The sequence below is a fragment of the Podarcis pityusensis genome (assembly GCF_964106645.2).
Source record: "Podarcis pityusensis genome assembly, chromosome: 11".
In the NCBI taxonomy this organism is placed as follows: domain Eukaryota; kingdom Metazoa; phylum Chordata; class Lepidosauria; order Squamata; family Lacertidae; genus Podarcis; species Podarcis pityusensis.
The window spans coordinates 13,501,855-13,523,062 of NC_138036.1; the positions used below are offsets into that span (position 1 = coordinate 13,501,855).

General features: G+C 38.7%; 1 protein-coding gene across 13 annotated transcripts in view; it reads right to left on the reverse strand.

Annotated features, from left to right (window-relative positions):
• TCF4 (transcription factor 4) overlaps positions 1-21,208 on the reverse strand; it is a 339,468-nt gene that overhangs the window by 305,421 nt on the left and 12,839 nt on the right. For 11 of the 13 annotated variants that reach the window (XR_013977605.1, XM_080973481.1, XM_080973470.1 and 8 more), the window contains one exon: positions 19,582-19,654. Coding sequence is in view for 12 of the 13 variants with exons in the window: in XM_080973481.1 (XP_080829607.1) it covers positions 19,582-19,654 (73 nt within the window). In the remaining variant the exon portion in view is untranslated. Of the gene's footprint in view, positions 1-19,581; positions 19,655-20,002; positions 20,137-20,279; positions 20,420-21,208 lie in introns of those variants that run through there. The other 2 variants (XM_080973472.1, XM_080973483.1) reach the window with 2 other exon arrangements.

The window sequence follows — 21,208 nt, forward strand, 5'->3', positions numbered from 1 at the left end:
GCTGCTGGTGGTAAGGAAGTAGGGAAATAAGTGAGGGTTTCAGTGGTGAATGGAAAGACCCAGGGGTCTAGACTCTATGGAGTATACCTTTTTGGGAAGCCAAGTCTACCAGGCCTCAATATGGTTCAGTCACCAAATGCAGACTTTGCTGGGGTGGGGAGACAAGCACCATCAAATACATTCAGCTCTTCCTCCATCAGCTATGGTACTCTTGGACAAGTAACTTTCTCTGTACTGTACTCACCTTGGCCAAAAGAAACACAGCCATAATCTACCTCCTCCTTATTTGACTCACAACTTCTCAGTTGTTATCTTAACTATACTAATCCTTTATATCCTTTATATAATAGTACAGCAATATTATCAAAAACCGTTATTGCCCTGTGCCCTATGTTTTTCTGTTAATGTATTTGCAAAATGTTTTGAAACTTAATTTTTAAGAGCTGCATTTTAAGCTGTATTTTAATTAACTTGTTGTTGTTGTTGTTGTTGTTGTATTATGTTTTATTGTAATTTATATTTTGTGTTAGCTGTCTTGAGCCCGGCCCTGGCCAGGTAGGGCGGGGTATAAATAAAAGTTATTATTATTATTATTACAGTGGTACCTCGGGTTAAGAACTTAATTCATTCTGGAGGTCCGTTCTTAACCTGAAACTGTTCTTAACCTGAGGTACCACTTTAGCTAATGGGGCCTCCTGCTGCCGCTGCCGCACAATTTCTGTTCTCATCGTGAAGAAAAGTTCTTAACCTGAGGTACTATTTCTGGGTTAGCAGAGTCTGTAACCTGAAGCGTCTATAACCCGAGGTACCACTGTAGTATTATTATTAGTAGTAGTAGTAATATCTGAAATGCTTCTGTTCTCTGACAGTAGTTACACAGGAATCTCTCTCTCTCTTTCTATTTATATATATATATATTCAATTACTTTTAAACTTTACTTTACCTGCCCACGCCCAAAAAAACCCCATCCTCCAGATGCCCATCTCACCTGTCCTTAACTTCTTGCAAAGGATGCCTATTTCCTAAATAAAACATGGATTTATTATTTTCTTTATGTTTAAAGAAAATCTTTTGACGTTCTTGTGCAAACGTATTTTGATAATCATGAAATTGCAAGGATTTATACGGCGTTCCAAGGAGTATCTACGGTAGCGAAGGTACTAAAAGCTACAGCACAGCCAAATTTGTTCTGAACTGAGTGTTTACTTAATGGTAATTGGTAATTCCGCTAAGCTAACTTCCTAATTAGATGTCAGGCGCATTTTCAAGATCTTGTACATTTCAATCATAGATGGGGATACAAAGGACAGCATCACTATCTCACATTGACCAAACTGCTTAATCAAATCTTGACACGAGCATGAACCTGAAGCACTGTCACCACTAAGCTGCCACTAGCGCCAATTAGCTGATCCAGTTTTAAGGACAGAGATAAAAGAAATAAACTGGAATATAAATGAGGACATTAGGAAAGAAAATAGACAATGCCTATTAGTTAATGAGCTGGATTGTAAATTTAATTCCTTGATACGATGGTGTTTACAAAATATTTCATTTTGGAAACATAAATCTTCTTCTGTTAGTATTAAGAGGCAAATTTCCGAAGTAAGTAGGTCTGCTCAAAGGAATAGAGCAGGGAGAACTAAGCAAAGAAAAGCATTTACTAATAAATTTGTGTATGCAGAAGTTACAATATTTCCCCTACTCAAAACTTTCAGGGACAAAATGCAGCCAAATAAAAACAACGTCAGCTTAAAGAATGGAAATGCATAGACGTGCATAATTAAAACTAATCAACAGGGACAACAGAGTGGCTACTAAGTTTGGAATTCTTAATGTCAGCCTATTTTATTTTATTTTATTTTATTTTATTTTTGCTTATTCCAATTCATTGCGACTCTCAAAAAAATGAGTTGTGTCTTCCTTTCAGCTCAGTTAAAATCTATTAATCATATACCAAAGTCCTGCAATGCTCCTTTAAAACACACACACACACACACACACACACAGATATATATAAGCATCAATACTGACATCAAATAACTGATAACCATAGCCAGAGTACAATGCACAATATTTAATGAGGCCAATATGAGATAAAATACTGATTCTATTAAAAATAGAAGCTTTTTATTATTATTACTGGTTTCAAAATGTAATGAACTCTACCCACATATCTCAATCCTAAATATGTTTACTTGAAAGTGACCATCATATATTTTGTTGAAAGTGACCATCATATATTTTGATGGAACTTACACTCAAGTAATTGCATGCTTAGGGCCTCCATCACACATTACCCACTATGCAGATATTTGTAGTGTGGTTTCAATAAAATGTATACACTACTGAAATAGGTGCATGATTTCATCAATCCCATGTGTGACATGTAAAAAAAAAAGTTTTAAAAAACCAATCAGTCCACTGAATAGACCTATCAAAGAAGAAAAGGTCATCTGTTTCAGCTACAGAGAGCAAAAGGGCAAATCTTGATCGCAAATATTACTTGCGGCTGGGAAAGAATTTTGAATATAACATTCACTGAAACGTCAGTAAAATTAAGCAATGGAGATTGAGGTCAGCTGTTTTATCTCTGTGTTAATCTGTACTGTGGCAAAGGGAAATAGGATGAGGCATCAACTATGTTTAGAGCAGCAAGGTAGATTTGATCTCTGCAAGGTGAAGTACAAAACATTTATTGCAACGAACTTGATAGGGTCTCTTGCTGATTAAGACACTTGTTTACCAGTTGCACAGAAGGTGTACACATGCAACATACCAAGCAGAACTTGCCCAAAGATTTCTTTTAAAGATTCCTCTTAAGGGCAAGTATCTCCTGTTAGCTGTGTATTCAGCAAGCTTAATCTCTACTTTCTTTTCCTGATTCGCTATTTCTCTGTAGCTGCTGCAAGCAAGGTGCATTCCTCTACATTTGCAACACCAACTCCATTGTTTGTTTACAGGCATTTATAGCCCACCCATCACCATGCAGTCCCAGGGAAGGAGGCGTACAGCTTAACACGATTACACTGTGTAACACCTTCTGCCTCCAAAGTCCTGTGGCAAAAAGGTGCATCTTGGTCAGATGGTGAAATAGGTTCAGTTATGTGGGCAAGTGCTCCTCAGAAAGAAAGACATTCTACAATCTGTGGGCCCCCAGTGAAACAGCCTTCTCACACCATGCCCCAAGAATTTTACAGAGGAAAGCAGAGACTGCAGAAGAAACACAACACACACAGTATCTCAGACTTCTCCATGCTCTCCAAATGTTTGTCAACCACTCCCATCAGCTCCAGCCAGCATAGGTTGGCAAAGGTTGCAGTTAATGAATGGGATAGCTAAAATACATTCAGTAATTGGAAAACTTCAGCAGGTTGGTTTTTCAAGTCTGTGAGCTTATTCTGTATTATATTTGCATATGATACAAAACTGGGGTTTTTAAAGCAGGAAAAATGATAAAGCTACAATACTTAGAGGTAACACAATATTCCAGTTGCCCTAAAACTGCATAAACATTATACTTATAATCCTCTGCAGGTATACTCAGAAGTAAGTCACACTGAATTCAGTGGGGTTTACTCTCCTGTGACTGCTACCTTAAGGCATCATTGACAGATGTCTAACCTTTCATTGAAAATATCCAAGGTGAATCCATAGCCTCCCTTGAAAACTTACTCATTTTTAATTTAAAAAAAATCAGTTGCTATTCTTTTAATTAAGAAGTGTGGGATATATCTATATATAGATGGGATCTATATATGGTGCACTGACTTCTGCTGGGAGGTGAGGTAGGAAGAGAAAGGTGGCATAGGTCAGAATCAAAGCATATACTTTGCATTCAGGAGGTCCAAGGCTCATTCCCTGGCATCTCCACTTAAAAGTAAGAACGTGAAATCCTTCTGATGGGAACCCTGAAAAGCAGTCCCCAGCAGTCAGAAGTAGACCAACCTTCACCAATCTGGTACCCTCCAGATGTTTCAGACTTCGGGTCCCATCATCAACTTGCAGGGATGATGGGAGTTGTAGTCCAAAATATCTGGACCGCATCAGGTTAGAGAAGGATGGAGTAGAAAATGCAGGGCTAAATGACCAGTAGCCTAACTCAGCTTCAATCACAATGGAGCTTGGGGTCTTATAATGTGAATTTATGAAAAAAGAGATAGGAAATAAATGAAAATCCATTGAAGAAAATCTTGCACTGCTGCTTTCCTCAGATTCTTCCTCAATGGTGTTAAATTTCCTTAAGTGATCTGTGATGGCAAAGATTCAGCTCCTAACGCACCTAGTATTGATTGATTGATTGATTGATTGATTGATTGATTCAGAATAGTTATAGGCTGCTCTTCGGCAATGCTCTCAGACTGGTTTATGTGCCACCCACCTACATCTACCATTGAGCTATTGGAATTTGGCCTCACTTCCACTTCCTCTCCATTGGACAGGAAGCAGAGGCTTCTCAGCCAACCATTTTCTAGAAGAGATCTAACCCATACCTTGAAAGTGTCTCTTGTTGCTCACTGTTGATTTCAGTAAGTGGTTACTGAGGGCAAGTGAGAAAACCAATTTGCATGAAAAAACAGTCACTCAAACCTTGAAGGGGGGGAATACTTCTTTGTAAAAATCTTCAAAAATCAAAGCTCAAAATAAAATTACTTAATATGAAAAATAAAAGTTGGTAAAAATCCAAAGCCAAAGATGCCTCATTTACCACATGAATTTTACTGCTAGTCATGGACCACTCTTAATTCAACACATTTAAATCAAATACATCAACTGATACACTGATTTCTGAGTAATGTCATTTGTGCAACATGCTTCCAAATTTTCTTGGCAATGCACCATTAAAGCTTGTTTCTTTTTAATGCAGAAAAGAACAACCATTTTCGTCAAAAGCTGCAGCCAGCATTTAAGCCATAGATGATTAAAAGACAGACAAATATACAGATGCACAGAGATAGATAGATAGATGATAGATAGATGATAGATGATAGATAGATAGATAGATAGATAGATGTAGATCTAATTTAAACATTAGAAAGAAAAGTCATGACAACTGAAAGAGATCACGTAAGTTTGAACAGGCAAGAAAGAAACCAGTTTTTATATTCATTCCACTCTGCATAGATGTATCATCAATCTGATTCCCCACCTGCCATTCTCATTCACTCAGACTTCACTAACACTTTGCCAACATAAGAAATTAACGAGCCAATATTTTAAAGTGATTTGGGAGTTTTTTCATAAAAAGATGTCACTGACTCAAGAGATTTATTTCTAGTCTGTGAATTCAAATATAAGCCCAGGTTCAGAGGTCCCAATTTTTACCCCAGGCCAAGAAGTGGATCTACCCTGTGTGTCAAAGCAGCAGGAACAACAACAACTAGTTTTGCTACTTAAGTATATGGGGAATCCAATAAATTACTTTGCCATAGGTTGAAATCTTGACATAGGGATACAGAAGCCAGGACAGCATGAAGATTAGGTGATGGGTTTAATTTACTTTCCTTTTATACAGTATAGGAAAGCAGGAAGGAAAGGACGAATTGACTGTATTGGGCAAGAAAGGGTTGCTAACCCCACACAAAAACACAACTGGGGATATTGCAGATGCAGTTTAATGCTGGGAGGGGGGGGGAATTCTACCAGGATGAAAGCAAATGCTTCGCCTCATTCAAAAACTCTGAGCTAAATTACAAACTTCTCAAAATAAAGACTAGCAATGGAGTTGGTGACAGATTCTGAAGTCTAGAAGCAACAGCAGGTGTTCCAACAATACAAGGATATAATTCAATCAGGCTTTTGGCTGATGTTGTAAAGTGCAAAATGACTCAAATTGTTTACGAACAGCACCAGAACCCCTAAGATTAAATTACAGCCTTGATATTTGATCAGGAGTCATGCACTGGGGTTTTTTTTTTAATAAAACAATTTTTTAAGTTATTTACGTTTTAGGTCAACTGAATTTAAAAGGTGTTGTGAGAAAAAGTATCTGGGCTACATGCTCTGCTAAGACAGCAGCTTCCAATTTTACATATATATAGTTTAGAGACACATTGGTCACACAAGGGATGAAGGAGGAATTTGTTCAGTTTGCTTTTTGCAGCAGACTGACCCGGCACTCTCAAATTTCACTTGTGGACTGGCATGCAGCTCTCTGCCTTTCGCCATGCAGTTTCCGTGTGCAGACAGTGTCCACAGGAACAAGATATAATACATCAAAGATGGATACTCAATGCACATTGTTCAGATTAATGCATTGAAACTTTTGTATTTTAAGTTTAAAGGGTATGGTTTATTATATAAGCAGTCCATGCAAAATGCATACAAATGGGTAAAGTACAAACTAGAATTTGTCTCCCTTAATTCAGAGTGGCAAACATGCAGATGGTGGGAATATGTGGCCACTATATGTTGATCTTAAGCAGGGTTAGAAACTCAAGATATATAAGCTAGGCGCCAAATGGCTCCTTAAACCAGGGTTACGGTCGCCAAAACATAATGCCTAGTTGCCATTTGTCCAGACAGCTCTAAAGTTGCTTTTTTCAGTGCCTCTTCAATCCTCCTTTCACACAGCTGAATAAATCAAAAAGCCACCATTTCCTGTTATGTGAATACTGGGAAACGATGGTTAATACCTTCAAAGCAAGCCAGGATATGAAGCTTAATATCCCAGCTTGTTTTGAAGACATTAACCATGGCTTCTTCTTGTTTCACATATAACATGAAGATGTGGTAAAATGTTTAATCCTGGCTTGTTCGTGTACTCTCATGAGGAAGTGGGTGCATGGAAGTCCTTTGCACGCAGCTTCTGCATATCCTGTCTTATTAAGCCAGACTTTTTGACTGACTACTGAATGTGAACATTATCTTGTGTCTTACTCAAGACCACCCAACATTGCTGTTCAGGATTTGAACATAGGCTTGGCCCAAGCACTCTATTATACTATATCTTAAGAGCTACCTCTGAGCTTAAAATAAAAATGAATAAGCATAAAGCTGGCATTAGTACATGTGAGCCTGCTGGATCAGGCCAAAGGCTCATCTGCTCCAACACTGTGTTTGCACGGAGACCAAACAGATGTTCATGGTAAACCAGCAAACAAAACCGGAGCACAACACTGTTCTTCCGACCTACAATTCCCAGGAAATACTATTCAGAGGCAGCAGTGAAGATAGGCTATATCCATCACAGACTTATTTGCAGGTCTGTTCTACCATATTTTCACAACACACTGTCCCCAGCACCAATTTAGTGAGAACCATCCACTGAAAAAGCCAATGGCATGGTGGGAACTATAGGAAGGAAGCCATTATCCCAAACAATGCCTTCCCCAGATGTTATAAAAACTGAAGTGCACACAGTTTCAAGGGCTGCAAGCCAGTGAACACCCAACATAAACAATTGCAAGTTGTGACTGCACATATTTTTGTTTGGGCTCCATTTGTGCTCCTGCCTTTCCATGAAACGGAAACATACGTTTTGTACAACTCACACCCACACTCTTGTCATTTTGGGAGAAGAGTGAAGGTGCTAAAGTGAAATTTAAAAAATAATAATAAAAAAGCAGTTTCTAGCTGGATCACAGTACAGGCTGTCTGATAGGTCAATCAATTGATATACATCACACACACACACACACACACACACACGAGTTTTTAAAGTTTTTTTTTGTTTTTATTTATTACAAAAAGTATAGATGCTGAAGTCTCCCAGTACTGCCACTCAATTTCCTCAATTCTAGTCTTACAGAAGACTTGCTTACATCTGTACCATTGGTGTGACAATGGGCATCGCTATGACCAAGCTAAATAGAACATACCTTGGCTATACCTTCATGGAGTTGTCAGCATGGTGGGGTGTGATGCCTTACCACCACCCTCCAAGCTGCGGTGTCACTGCCATTTATGGTGTGGGGATGGGGCAGGGCAACTGCAAGACTGGCATCAACAAAGCCAATCCATGGGTGCACCCACGCAGCTCCAACCTCGCTGGCACTGTGCCTCATCCCTGTGACATCCAGGTGCACAGAAGCAACACCACTTGGGGGAAGGCAGAGAGGACACAGTTCCTGCATTTGATAGAGCTACCCAGAAAGAGGGTGTGGATTAATCCAATATTATAGAAGATTAGGACGTTGTAGCTGCACAAATTGGGATTCCGCAGCTTAAGTCAAGACCAGCCAAATTATTCAAAATACAGAAGTGCGGTGTAGTGGTTAGAGTGTTAGACTAGGACTGGAGAGACCCAGATTCGAATCCCCACTTGGCCATGAAGCTCAGCAGATGATCTTGGGCCAGTCACTGCCTCTCAGACTAACCTTCCTCACAGGGTTATTATAAAAGAAAAATGGGGAGGGGAAAGAACCATGTGCATCACTTTCAGCTCCTTGCAGAAAAAGCACTAAACATTATTATAAATAAATGTTATACTGGAATTACATAATGAGTCAGAGGGCCACAGCTGATCTGCATATTTTACCTGCATGAATTATCATTTTCATTAACCTAGAAGATGCCTTCAGCGACTAGATATGCTGCACTAATTCTGCAGCATTCATCATTCTCAAACAGGTATCTTTCAAATATGAAAGTCACTTTGAAAAAGTTGACAGGTAAATTTTCTACCTGAGTCACTGAGGGTAGAAGTGGAAAGAGTTCTGTTTATTTTATTTAGGTTGCTTTGCAAAGCAGCACAATTCTCGGCAAGATTTTGTTTTTTTAAGAAGCAACGTAAAGGAAAACAGAGGTGTTCTATAGTGATATCAGGCAATTAAAACTGTGCAACAAGGCCTCTCATACAAAGGAATGAACAGGATGGGAAATTATAAGCAAGTTTGCTTATAATTCTCAAGCAGCTTTAAAAGCAAATGCTCCTATGCAAACCATGTAAACTAGCACAAATGTAAACCTTGCAGGCTTCAGAGACAGCAGGGAAAACTCTACAGATCCTAAAGGGAGTATTCTTTACCTTAGCAACATAGCACAAAACTCCTAACTTCAAAATGAATTGATACATTTTACAAATGTGTGTACCTGGCCATTCAGCTTTAAAAGAAATGGAAGTGTGGAGATTAATAAATTGTTGTTGTTGTTATTTCTTTAAGGTGCTTATAGAAACAGACCCTTAAATATAGTTTGTTTATTTTCTGCCCTATCCTAATCCCCCCTTCCTCTGCATATTATTGTAGAGACAATACTACCCAAATAAAAGGAAAGGCTTTCTTGCAGTGCGAAGAATAGTTGGAGGTAGGAAGACAAGTGGGGAGGGTTGTTGGTTTTTTTAATTAAAAAGGAAAGGAGGGGAGTACAGGAATACTGTTTGAGTAGCAGGACTTCTGTCCCCATTTATTTAGCCAAAGAATTCTTAGGCTGCCTTATAGAACCATGTCCTATCTAGGTGGCACCAGGGAAATAATTTTATCAGCAGGCTTCCTAATATGCAGAGAAGCTGGTTATGAAATAAAAATAATGGCATACTGTCACAGGGTCGTTGTAAGGATGAAGACAATAGAATTTTAAGGCTCTCTTCTAAAGCCTCAGAAACTGTAAATAATAATTATGAAAATTAATCATCCTAAGTTTTGTGCTGGCTATCAAATAAAAATCTACCTATCCAATGAGCCATAAATGGGTAACGTTCCAGATTGTCTAAAAAAAATTTCATGAATCTGGAACCTTAAGCCATATATGACCCATTGGATTCCAAGGAATGGTACTTACTGACAATAGTTTCTGCAAAAGGCTTTGATAGCACCAACAGGTCCCACTTGCCAAGTGACTTGATTGGCACTTTCTGTGTCCAACTGAGCATGGCTGCTTGGGTGGCTTCAAAAGCCAGGCAAATAGCAATGCAGGAATACAGCATCTACCCCTAACTGCAACATATCTGTGACACACCCAGATGCCAGCTTTCAAACAGGAAGTGTGGTCTCTAGTCTTTTTTGTACCTAATCCCTGTAGACAGCAATGCTGACCAAGCCCTGACCTTTAGTAACCACAGGATTAGTGACACATGCAAGGATGAAAACCATTTCTTCATTTTCCAGAGATATGTCAATTTTAAGAACCTCTGGTGTTTATTTTCCTGAGAACCAAGCAAGAGGTTGTGCAGCCAGCTAGGATGAGGGAGTCAATTGTTTACTTATTTCATGGAAAAAAATTATACTGGTCTTTAAAAGCCAAAATATTTTTTTAAAAAAAAAGAAAAAGAGAAATATGTACTCCTTAGTACAACAACCTGATTGCTCAAGGTAAATTCACCTGATTGATTATTATTTCATACACAAGCCTGCAGTTAGGACTTAGTATTGATATATTTCATACTATATAGCATAAAAGCTGAGCAACAGAAAGGAAGACAATGAACATCTATATTAAGCAATTCTCAACATATTTATACTCTTTGAATAAATATGCAAAGTGTTTGCAAATTAATCTAATTGTTCCCTCTAAGGACCGCTTCATGCATGATGAATTCCCTACACGGAATATCATTGCTATGTAGAAAATTGCATGTACCCTTTATGTTTGCCATCAAATGTGATAAGCATATATGTACCTATTTTGCAGCATATGGAAATGATAACTTCAACACGGGCAAAGGGTCCTAGGAGCCCTGAAATGCATGTGGTTTTTTATAAGCCACCTTCAATGAATCCCTCAAAGGACCATTCACTTTCAAAGTATCTAAACAAACAGATATTCTATTAAATCAGAGCTTGCATGTCTTCGTAACTTTAATGCCTCCCCTTTATCTGATACACCTCTTGTTATGTCCACCACACTGACAAACATTTACTCAAGAGCAGTTTGATAAATGATCTTTAAAATGCAGACCATTGCAAACATACACACTGTTCCTGATTAAGCAATTGCAGATCTGTTATCTTGCCTTCTGGGAACGGATCTAAATAGCATCATAATATCAAACGCTGAAAACCACAGGCCTGGGGCCACCAGGACTGCGCTTCTTTGTAGGCTCTGTTAAGTCACAAACTTCCTGATATAAAATGTAGCTTACCATTAGGAGTAAATGTTTGATCTGAAATGCTTACAAAACGGCTACGTTTATAATAACAGATTAAAGATTAAGCTTAAAACAAAACTGTTTATGGAAGACTTTACTTCTCTGCAATTCTGTGCATTTAAAAGAGAATCAAGTAATTAAGAGCATAAACTTTCATTACTTCACTCTATTATATACAGTAGTTCATCTGTTATTTAATTGATTATCTCATTACAAGGGTAAAAGACAATTTGCTGATTTTGTCAAATGTTCAAGGAGCTTCATTCCTGGCAGCCCTCAGATCACAAGAAATGAATCTGTGCACGTGCGTAAATATATATTTTGAAATAAACAATATTAGACCAGTTCACAGAATACTGTCCTCCAAGCTCTCCTGTGAGTGGTGGGAGCAAGATTATGCTCATGCATGAACTTTCAGTGAATCAGATAATACATGGTGGGTAGAAAGGCTCCATGTTTGGAGGGTGCACATACGTAAAATCGAACACATTTAAGCCTGAGTAGCACAATGAATACCCTAGACAAAACCCAGAAATCAACCACAGGATCAACCAATTCCCATGTGTGCATCCTATTCAAAAGTTAGCTAGGCATGGCTATCTGCCGCTCACATCAGATGCAGGCAGGTGCACCAGTGGACAGGGGGGGAAAGTGTGCTTTCGCTGCCATACCACATGTAAAAGAAAGATCACCCTCAGTGAGACCAGTGCTGTGAATTAGGATTTCGAAAAGAAACAAGTCAACGATGCAGAGGTGTAAGTGCTTCAGTCTGGACCTCCCTGAAGGCACAGAATGTTTGTTTTATACCAGACCGATTCACAAGCTAGGGAAGACCAAGCGGTGAGATATGGGGAAATTCAGCCCCATTCAGCAGAATGGGACTAAACAGAACTAAATGTAAGCAATTTATTTCAACTGAATGGTAAGAATGAACTGCATTGCCCATGAGCTTCTTCGTATGCATTACGTCTAAATGGTAACTCTGCACACTTAGGACTTGAACAAGCACTCTAATCCATCACCTTCCCTTTCCCCTTTGTGCATCTGGTAGAGATCGCCACAAGAGCTTGTGCCAAAATTGAGCACCTTTAGCATGTCAGTGCCACAAACCCTTTCTCACTTTTTAAAATAAAAGTAAAATAAAAATAAACATAGATTTGGTTTCAGAACAACTGCAGTGAGAGATACATAATTTATCTATTTTTTCCGAAAAGGGCCTGATGCATGCCACACTTTCCCATGAGTCATTATAAAGTGGTACCTGAAGAAATACTACATTTTACTTATGTGCATTTACCCCATGGCAAATTGATTTTCATAACCGATAGTTGTCTCCGTCATGCTGAAGGTAGCCTGTATTTCCTATTCATACTGTGAGCCCACTGCTTAAAAGGCAGGACTACAGCTATTTGGCCATAAATTCAGCAACCAAAGGATAAAAACATAACATATGTAGAGGTCCAAAGCATACAAATCACTCCAGCTTTGCATTCTCACTCAATGAAAAGGCTGGCCACTTTTGCTCGTTTCATACCCAGCTTACAGGGAATATTTTATGCCACCAATTTTGCTCCTACTGCCTTATTGCCTTCAACTTAGTTGCATCTTTGCCCAGAACACTTAAAGAAAAATGAAAAGGCTAAGTTTAAGACCATGCTTTCACATTAGAACTGCAATCTTCAAATAATTCACCCCAGAGCAGGTCCCACTGTAGTCAACATGACTATTTCAAAATAAGAGTCTGTCCAGGGGTCAGCAAGGTTTACCTCGCCTGGGCCAGTTCACTCCAACGGAGATCCCTCCATGGGCTGGATCGTGTGTGTGAGAGAGAGAGCGCTCGCGCCTGTGATTTCCAGCTTCTGCATCTGCGCAGAGGCAATTTCCGGCACCTGCATCTGTGCAGATGCAATTTCCGGCACCGCGGAAGAAAGTCCCCGCGCCGTGCTGGTTTAGCGCAGCAGACGGGGACTCGCTGAGCAGGCGGCTCGGTATGGGGGTGGCTCGTGGGCCGGTTAAACGACCCCCATGGGCCGCTTGTGGCCCATGGGCCTTAGGTTGCTGACCCCTGAGTTGGTCAATGCTAAACAGCAATTTTGCATTGCAGAACTAGGATGTGTGTGAAGCACACTGAATACTCTAAAGTGCTACAAAAAAGCTAAGCATTACTATTAATTATTGTATTAAATGCAATAAATGTACCAAAGTAAACAGCACTATACTCCTTGATTTTATCATTCATGGTACAACCAATACCGTATTCCATTAAACATTTTGTAACTCATTACCAATTAAATCATCTCATAAAACAGGTCTTATCAGTGACCCCTGCTATCGGAAACCAAAAACTCAGCTATGTTTTCTGTCATAAGAAAATGAGAAGGATTTGTATTGCCTCTCACAGAATCTTCAAGGGTTGTTTTAACCAAGTTTGATTTTTAGCAGATCGAAAATATTTCAACTGGGTATTTTTTGGAAAGGCTAATGCAACAGGAAAATACTATTTTCTAGTTTTGTGCCTATGACTGCTCACTGAAACATTTTGTAGCCTTGAAGAATGTTAGCATGTAGTACAATATCTCACCCAAGTACCACCCCTTGGGGCCTTCTCACACAATAGCTAATAACTGGTTGAATTGGGAGCATGACTAACCTTGTGAGATAAGGAAACATAGCTGAAAGGACTTGAGGATGGGAGACGAGTATTCCTTCTCTTTTTAATCATAACTACAATGTAAGCAATGACAAACATAGTGGTAGATCCTCTTGTGCATTTGCATGGCTAAATCCCTAATGATTTGCAAAAGACAAAACAAAGGGGAAACTATTCGAAAATATAAGTGCCATCTGCCATCGAAGAGTGGCATCTTAAATGATTCATGACACTTCAATTTATGTGGGTACTAAGTGCATTTTTGGTGCAACAATGCTACGCTGAAATGGTGGAACATCATGTGGCAAGATAACAAACATAGTCAAACATGCAAATGAAGATCATCTCTATGTTCTGCCATGTGCTCTAAGCTTCCTTTGCTGAACTGTGTCTTCCATGCAACTGAAGCCATTCAGTTTTTAAGGTTGCAGTTGTATACAGTTACCTGGGAGTAAGCCCCACGGAACTCAATGGGGCTTACTTCTGAGTATACATGTATAGCATTTAACTATTAGTCACTTTCCTGTTCTTGTCAGGATGCCCTTAAGGCTATCACATGCATCTCTACATCAAATTGCAACTTTCAGTTTGTTGGGCAGTAAACTTTTTTGATCCCTGTATTCTTCTATTGTTCATTCTAAAACTGTCATTTTGCTTGTTTCTATTGTCTTCAAATGGACCAACTGAAAAGCCAAAGATTTAGGTCTAATGTTACCATTAAAAAGCAGTGGAATTCTCTCCCCACAGAGGTTCACCCCACAGTCTACGAGCAAATGCCGAAGATACACCTCCTTGCCCCGACCTTTGACACCTGAAATGTGAGTTTTCCAGGACCTTCTTTATTCATGTGAATGTAACAAATTTTAACTGTTCTTAATTTAACCATTTAATTTTGAATTGTTGTGACCCATCATAGGACCTGATGTTGAAGTGTAGATAACACATTTTTTTATTATTATTAATAATAATAATACTCCATCTAAAGTTAATGAGAAACATATGCATATATTGTATTTATATTGGGACTAGGGAGAGTCCCTAGTCTCTCTAAAGGTTAGAAGCAAGAAAAAGGGTAGACAAGAAAAGGTGGGGGAAAGGTGAGGAATTTTAAACTTCTGTCTAACTTTATTACATTAATAGCAACCTGCTCAGAGCATCCAAGACTGAGTGGCATAAAAATCAAAATAAATAAAATAAGTATTACAGCCAGTCAATCTAAAGGCAAATATTCAATTTCATTTAAGAACTCCTGCTGTCATAATTCCAAAATAACAGTATTTTATTTGAGAAGGCCACACCACCAATGTAATGTGCTTTTTCAGAGAAATATAAAAGAAATTAATTTATCTCATTGCACATAGATCTAGCCATCCAAACCGAGGCAGTCTGAAAACAACACTTCAAATGCTTTGAACTGAAAGGGTTTAAAAGTAAATTATATCCACTCTGTGATATGTTAAATCCATCAAGTCCTAACTGGACTAAATGGTCCTTAGTAGTAACAACAGCAACAACCACAATAGATCCCTGCATATAAAAAGTGGTATCTGAGGAAGATATCTAGCCTAGAAATCTCATGTACAGGGTGTGTGTGTGTGTGTGTGTGTGTGTGTGTGTGTGTGTATATATATATATATATATATTCCTCGGTTTTGTAACATGTGAGACTATCACTTCAGTCTGCAGTGGTACAATCCACACACAGGATTAACACCCCTGCTGTTTCTGAGAACTTGACCCAAGATTTTTCACTTTAAAGCAGAAGATCTCAGATTCAAGGCCCCCATGTATATCTGAAGCAAGATAAAACCAGAAGTTTCTGCAGGCGAAGCCCATTTCTACTGTATATCTTGGGGAAAACACTACAAAGGATAAAGAGCAGCTTGATGTTGAGCTAATAGTTAAGTGGGGCACACAGTGATCATCACTAAGAATACAAGTGGGATATGCCACCACCTGCGCTATTCTGACAGGAGTAGTTGGATGTCAGGAAGTAGCTTGACATTAAGGAAAGAGTGGCAGAAGAGCTCACCCCTTTCCTGGCAACTCCCGAGGCCTCCACCCCCATCGTTCAGCCCGGACACTGAGATCCAACGCCGAGGGCCTTCTGGCGGTTCCCTCATTGCGAGAAGTGAGGTTACAGGGAACCAGGCAGAGGGCCTTTTCGGTAGTGGCACCCGCCCTGAGAAACACCCTCCCATCAGATGTCAAGGAAATAAGCAACTATTCTATTTTTAAAAGACATCTGAAGGCAGCCCTGTTTAGGGTAGTTTTTAATATTTAATGCTGTATTGTTTTTAACTCGATTGGGAGCCGCCCAGAGTGGCTGAGGAAACTCAGCCAGATGGGTGGGGTATAAATAATAAATTATTTTTATTATTATTATAACACCTAGCACACTTTGAAAACCTTGGCTTTATGGGAATGGCCAGTCTCATTACTGTCCTCATGCAACTCATCTACACAATAATCAACTGAGACAACTTTAACACATTCTTGAAAGCATTATGTCAAAGCAACTACTTGTGGAGGGTTAGAAAAGAATGTGAAAAGGGGAAGAAGAAGAAGAAGAAGAAGAAGAAGAAGAAGAAGAAGAAGAAGAAGAAACTGCTCAGTTGGAAATCTCAAATGCTGAATATGTAGCTAGGCCATGATAATTTATTTTATACACATACACACAAAATTACTGGGAACAACAATTGATGGGAATGAAAACTAAGCATCCTCATGCAGGCAGACTTTAACTAACTGTTGTAGAAGCTGACTCCAATTGTCCTGAAGTCACTGGTGAAGACAAATCAAACCCATAAGCTCCATATTACTGAGGCTGAGCCTGGCGAAGTTTCCTTAAACATTATTCACATCTTTTCCAGTTCTCCCTGTTGAGGTCATAAGGCCTCTGAACCATCATGGCTGGATTGTTTTAGTGCTCTCTGCTGAACACCTGCAAACATCAAACAAAAACTGCTGGTCCTTTACAGCGTTGACAAAAAGCCTTTCATGTGAAAAACGCACTCTGGGAATGTCAGTTCTATGGCTCAGGTTACATTCCTTTCTCCCTTGCAGCTTCACAATTTCTTGTGGTAGTAAGAGGCCACATTTGTAAAATTAAAGATTAAAGGAAATACAGGCCCACTTTCCTTTTATTCGCACATTACAAATCACACCAGACCATCATGTGTTGAACAAGCGGGTTAAAACACACACATTCACATTCTCACACACAGTAAAAAAAAATATGAAAAAATTCAGGACCCGCTGTTTTACAACGAAAATCCCAAAACAACACACAAGTCACTAATAACGTTTCCATTAAATGAACATCAATTTTAAAGCAGGTAAGTTCTCTAGTCAAACATTTATAGAGTATATACACCAGTAAAGACAGGAAACCGCATCCGAGACTCAACTTAATGGACGTAATTATTTCACTAAAAGTACAGCTATCAATTTGAGGCAAAGCCAGGAAAGTAATCTAGACAGTAATCTAGACATATTCTGAAACTGCAAATCTGTTTGTTAAAACATATTTTTATGCAGTCTGAAAGTGTTTTATAATACAATTACCTATCCTCAAATTTAGACTTACCTTAAGAATGAAACTATAAAGTACAAGAGTTCTAAAACAACTTATTTGCCAGAATCCACACTAGGAAACAAGGTACGTGCAAGTGCACCTTGAGGTCAGTTTTCCTAGGATAAGGGTCAGTTTTATATGATACTGGATTCTACAATCTTCTCTAACCACTGAATGATCTGTTTTAAAACCATTTGCCAGTTAAGAAAAAAGATGCAGTCTATATAACAAAGAGTATGCTATTTAGCCATACAAATTTCTGCACCTTCACCACATAATTATCTCCACCATACTTTATTTAATTAAGTAGGATAGAACACTAGGGTTTCTTCCTATCTTATTCTTACACATGGGTGGTGAAAGTGACCTTCCATTCATATGCGGCATTCACTAAAAAAGCAGTGAACTTACTTGCAAGAAGGTGTGCTTAGGATGATGGCCTTAGGATGGTTTCTAAAAAGAAGCATTGTTTTAAGATATCTACAGCTTAATTTTACTGTCTTGCCTCAGGGTTTTGTGTGTATGTTTCTTTTTAAATTATTTGCATGTCAGGCTTACATACCAATGACAAGATGTTTGCACTGGGCGTACTAGGAAAAAATGTTTTGGTCCCCCCCCCCCAATATATTTTCAGCTTGTTTCTTCACCCTTTTAAAACTGTTGATCAACTGGCCTTACAAGAGACTATTAAACTGTGGGAAATCCCTTAAAAGTAGCATACAGCTAATATTTGCTAGAACAATAGTTAGCTGCAGCATTGATTGAATGTAACTGGCAAATCGATTTATCTAACACAAATACTTTGCACTGCTTCTGCAATGAAAAAAAATAGAATACTCTGCTTTCTTTAAAATCACCAATATAAGCAAAATATTACAAAATGATTTATTACAAGGTGTGCCTTGGTATGTATAAAGTTCCATAGAAATGGATGAGGCTTTGATACAAGACAATACATTTAGAAATCAAGGTGTACCGAGGCCCATCAATGAAACCTGCAATAACGCTACACTGGAATCATCACCTTTCATATCGCACGTGTCTTCATTTTTAAAATTCTGAATATAATCAAAGTATGTTTAATGATAGAACTTATCAAAAATACAAACTTATGAAAAATAGTGGTACAGCTTATCAAAAGCACAAGCTAACTTCAATTTAGTTATCTGTATGTCATCCTTAAAAAAGCTATATAAAACCATATAATGTATGGGGAGGAATACTCTTTTAAGCAGTTAAATAGGAAATGAAAATTACAGACATTATCTTATTCCTCATACACTTTGACTCCATTAAAACTATTGGGAATTCTGCCATTAACTTTGATAGATATGGGATAACACCCCTACATAATCATAGGTAGCGAGCTTGTAAAGGCTTGCGAAAATTCAACATCTGTTTCAGATATGCTTTTTACAGAGTACTGTTATGTACAATTGCCAAAATTTCAAAAACACTGCAGCTGTTTAATTGTAGGTATATCTAAGGAACATCCAAGGAACTACGTGTAATAATGTAGGGAACACTATGAAATTAAATTATGGGCGTGGAAGGTATTCAAATGTGCATCGCCCCCCCCCCACCAGCCTGACACAAAATGAATTATTTCCAATATATAAACATCCTTTGTGCTTAACATTCAGTTATTATATCCAGTGGCTTACTTCATCAATAAGCAGATTCTTTATTTTGGTCAAAAATAAATGTTGTATTTTTGCTGAAAGCAAAACATTCCTGTGTTCAATAGATGAACACATTTGCAAAAACGCAAACAGACTCTTTATCCAAAAGGTGTAATATGCATTAAGAAAGTCACATTAGTAAAATAATTTTTAAAAAAGTTTTTGTGTGTGTCAAGGAATAATGCATAAGACTGTAATCTTGATGCGTATCCCAAAACAATCCATCAGCAAATGCTAATTTCCGGAAGAGAATTAGGACTTTTTCTTTTTAAAAAGATGTATACTGCTGAAAAGAACTTAAAAGAGGACTTATTCTTCTTGTAATGCATAAGAAACCTTGAGTGAGTTGGTTATCGTTCCCCACGCAACAAAAGGATAAAAGTACTTTGGATTTTTAAAAATACCCCCAACTTGGTTATGCTTAAAACTAAATCCTATAAAATAACTATACACTCCAAATATTATTTCTGAGAAAGGTCCTATATTAAACATGAAGCAGTATGAAATAAATGTTTCAGTTTCTTAATGGAAGTCCTTTCTACCAAGATAAGAGTTATTTCACTAACACACACTGATGGGGGTGGGGGGGTGGAAGATACCTAAAGGAGACACTTTAACTGCATTCCAAACAGAAGCTGTACATACTTGAGCCAGTAAAATGTCCACTTGCCAAAGAAGTTGGTCCATTTTTCCCACTGCTCACGGGAGGTGAAAACATCTAAAAGAAAACAAAGAGGCATTATTGTTGGTAAACAGGGCTTTCCCCCCCCCCCTCTACATTCGCTGATAGCTCACATTTCATTCAACTTTATACGAAACCTAACAACAGTTTCAACAGTTTATTTAAACATCTCCCATCTCTGCTCTCGTAATAGTATAGCAGTATTTGCAGTCTCCCCCCTTTCCCCCTTATGTTAGTTTTATGTCTCCCCAAACAATACAAGATTTGTTGGGGGAGGGACCTCAGTACCCCAGCCACAATATCAGGCAACAAGGAGGGGGGGGGGAACCCTTTTGGAAACATTTAGATTGACAAAAGTGAGGGGAAAAAGTTTGTGACTGAAACCTTGGTCATAAACGTAGCTATATCCATTTCCATCCCGTTTTAGGATCTGTCTGTCATATGTGAACCCAAATAATAATAATGCAAAGTTCCACCTGCCCTAAATTTTCATCTTGGCTCTGAACATGAGAGCAATTTGAAGCAAGTCTCCTCTCTCTCTTTCTCTCTCTCTGTTTCTCTCTCTCTCTCTCCGCCCCCCCTCTTTCTCTCACTCTCCAGCATTTATTTCAACCCTAATTGGTTTCCATCTTCTTCGACGTGTCTAGCGGATAATACGCACCTTCCCTGAGTCAGAGACTACAAAAAGCAAAGGAACAAATGGAAAAAAGCACAGCTAGGGAAGTGGGAGCTACAGAGCTGCCTCAGGCTACGGTTCCTGGCCAAACTTCCCAAAGCCATTTCTCAAAAGGAAAGTCTTGGAGAGACAACAGCAGACTGAGATAGCCCCCACTTACAAGGTGGATTTTATTCCCCCCCCCTCCCAGCACTGAAATTATTTAAAGACACAAATGCATCCTACATCAAATTGATTTGTCTTGGTCTCTCTCTCCCCACCCTCCACAAATCTGTGAATAAATAAATAAAGACTTCTGACATATTGGAAGAAGGGGGGAAGATTAGGAGGGGGGAGAAAAGCAGGGATGGGGGGGGAGAGAAAAGCAGGAGTAGATGGAGATGGGGGGGGGGGGAGTATGGCACTTAGGCAACTACCCAGAACCTGGTTAATATCTGGCCAAGATATTTATAAACAAAAAAAAAGCCTAAAGATAAAATAAATAATTTTTAAAATTAAAAAGAATAACCACACACGCACACACCACTAGCCATCAGTTGGGGGGGGGGGGAGTTTTCTACAGAAAAGTTGCAACTCATTCATTGACAGAGCAATCTGAGATTTCAGTGAAAACTTGAAGCTGACTAGTGCTGGATTTCTTTTCCCTTTTCCATGTGCCAAAATAAATGAAACAAGGGAAGGACGGGGAGCGCACTTTAAGCAACTGATTAGCCATCAGTTAGTCGGTGTGCAAGCCATACTTTTAAGAACGCAATGCACAATGGCAAGTAACTATTATTCTGAGAGAATTCTGGAGAGAAAAAATACCCACAATTTTATCAGAGGGTGTGTAATGGTTGTTGGGTTTTTTTTGGGGGGGTGTCAAATGATAAGAACACATCCCAGTACATTGCAGACAATATTCAATCTCCTTT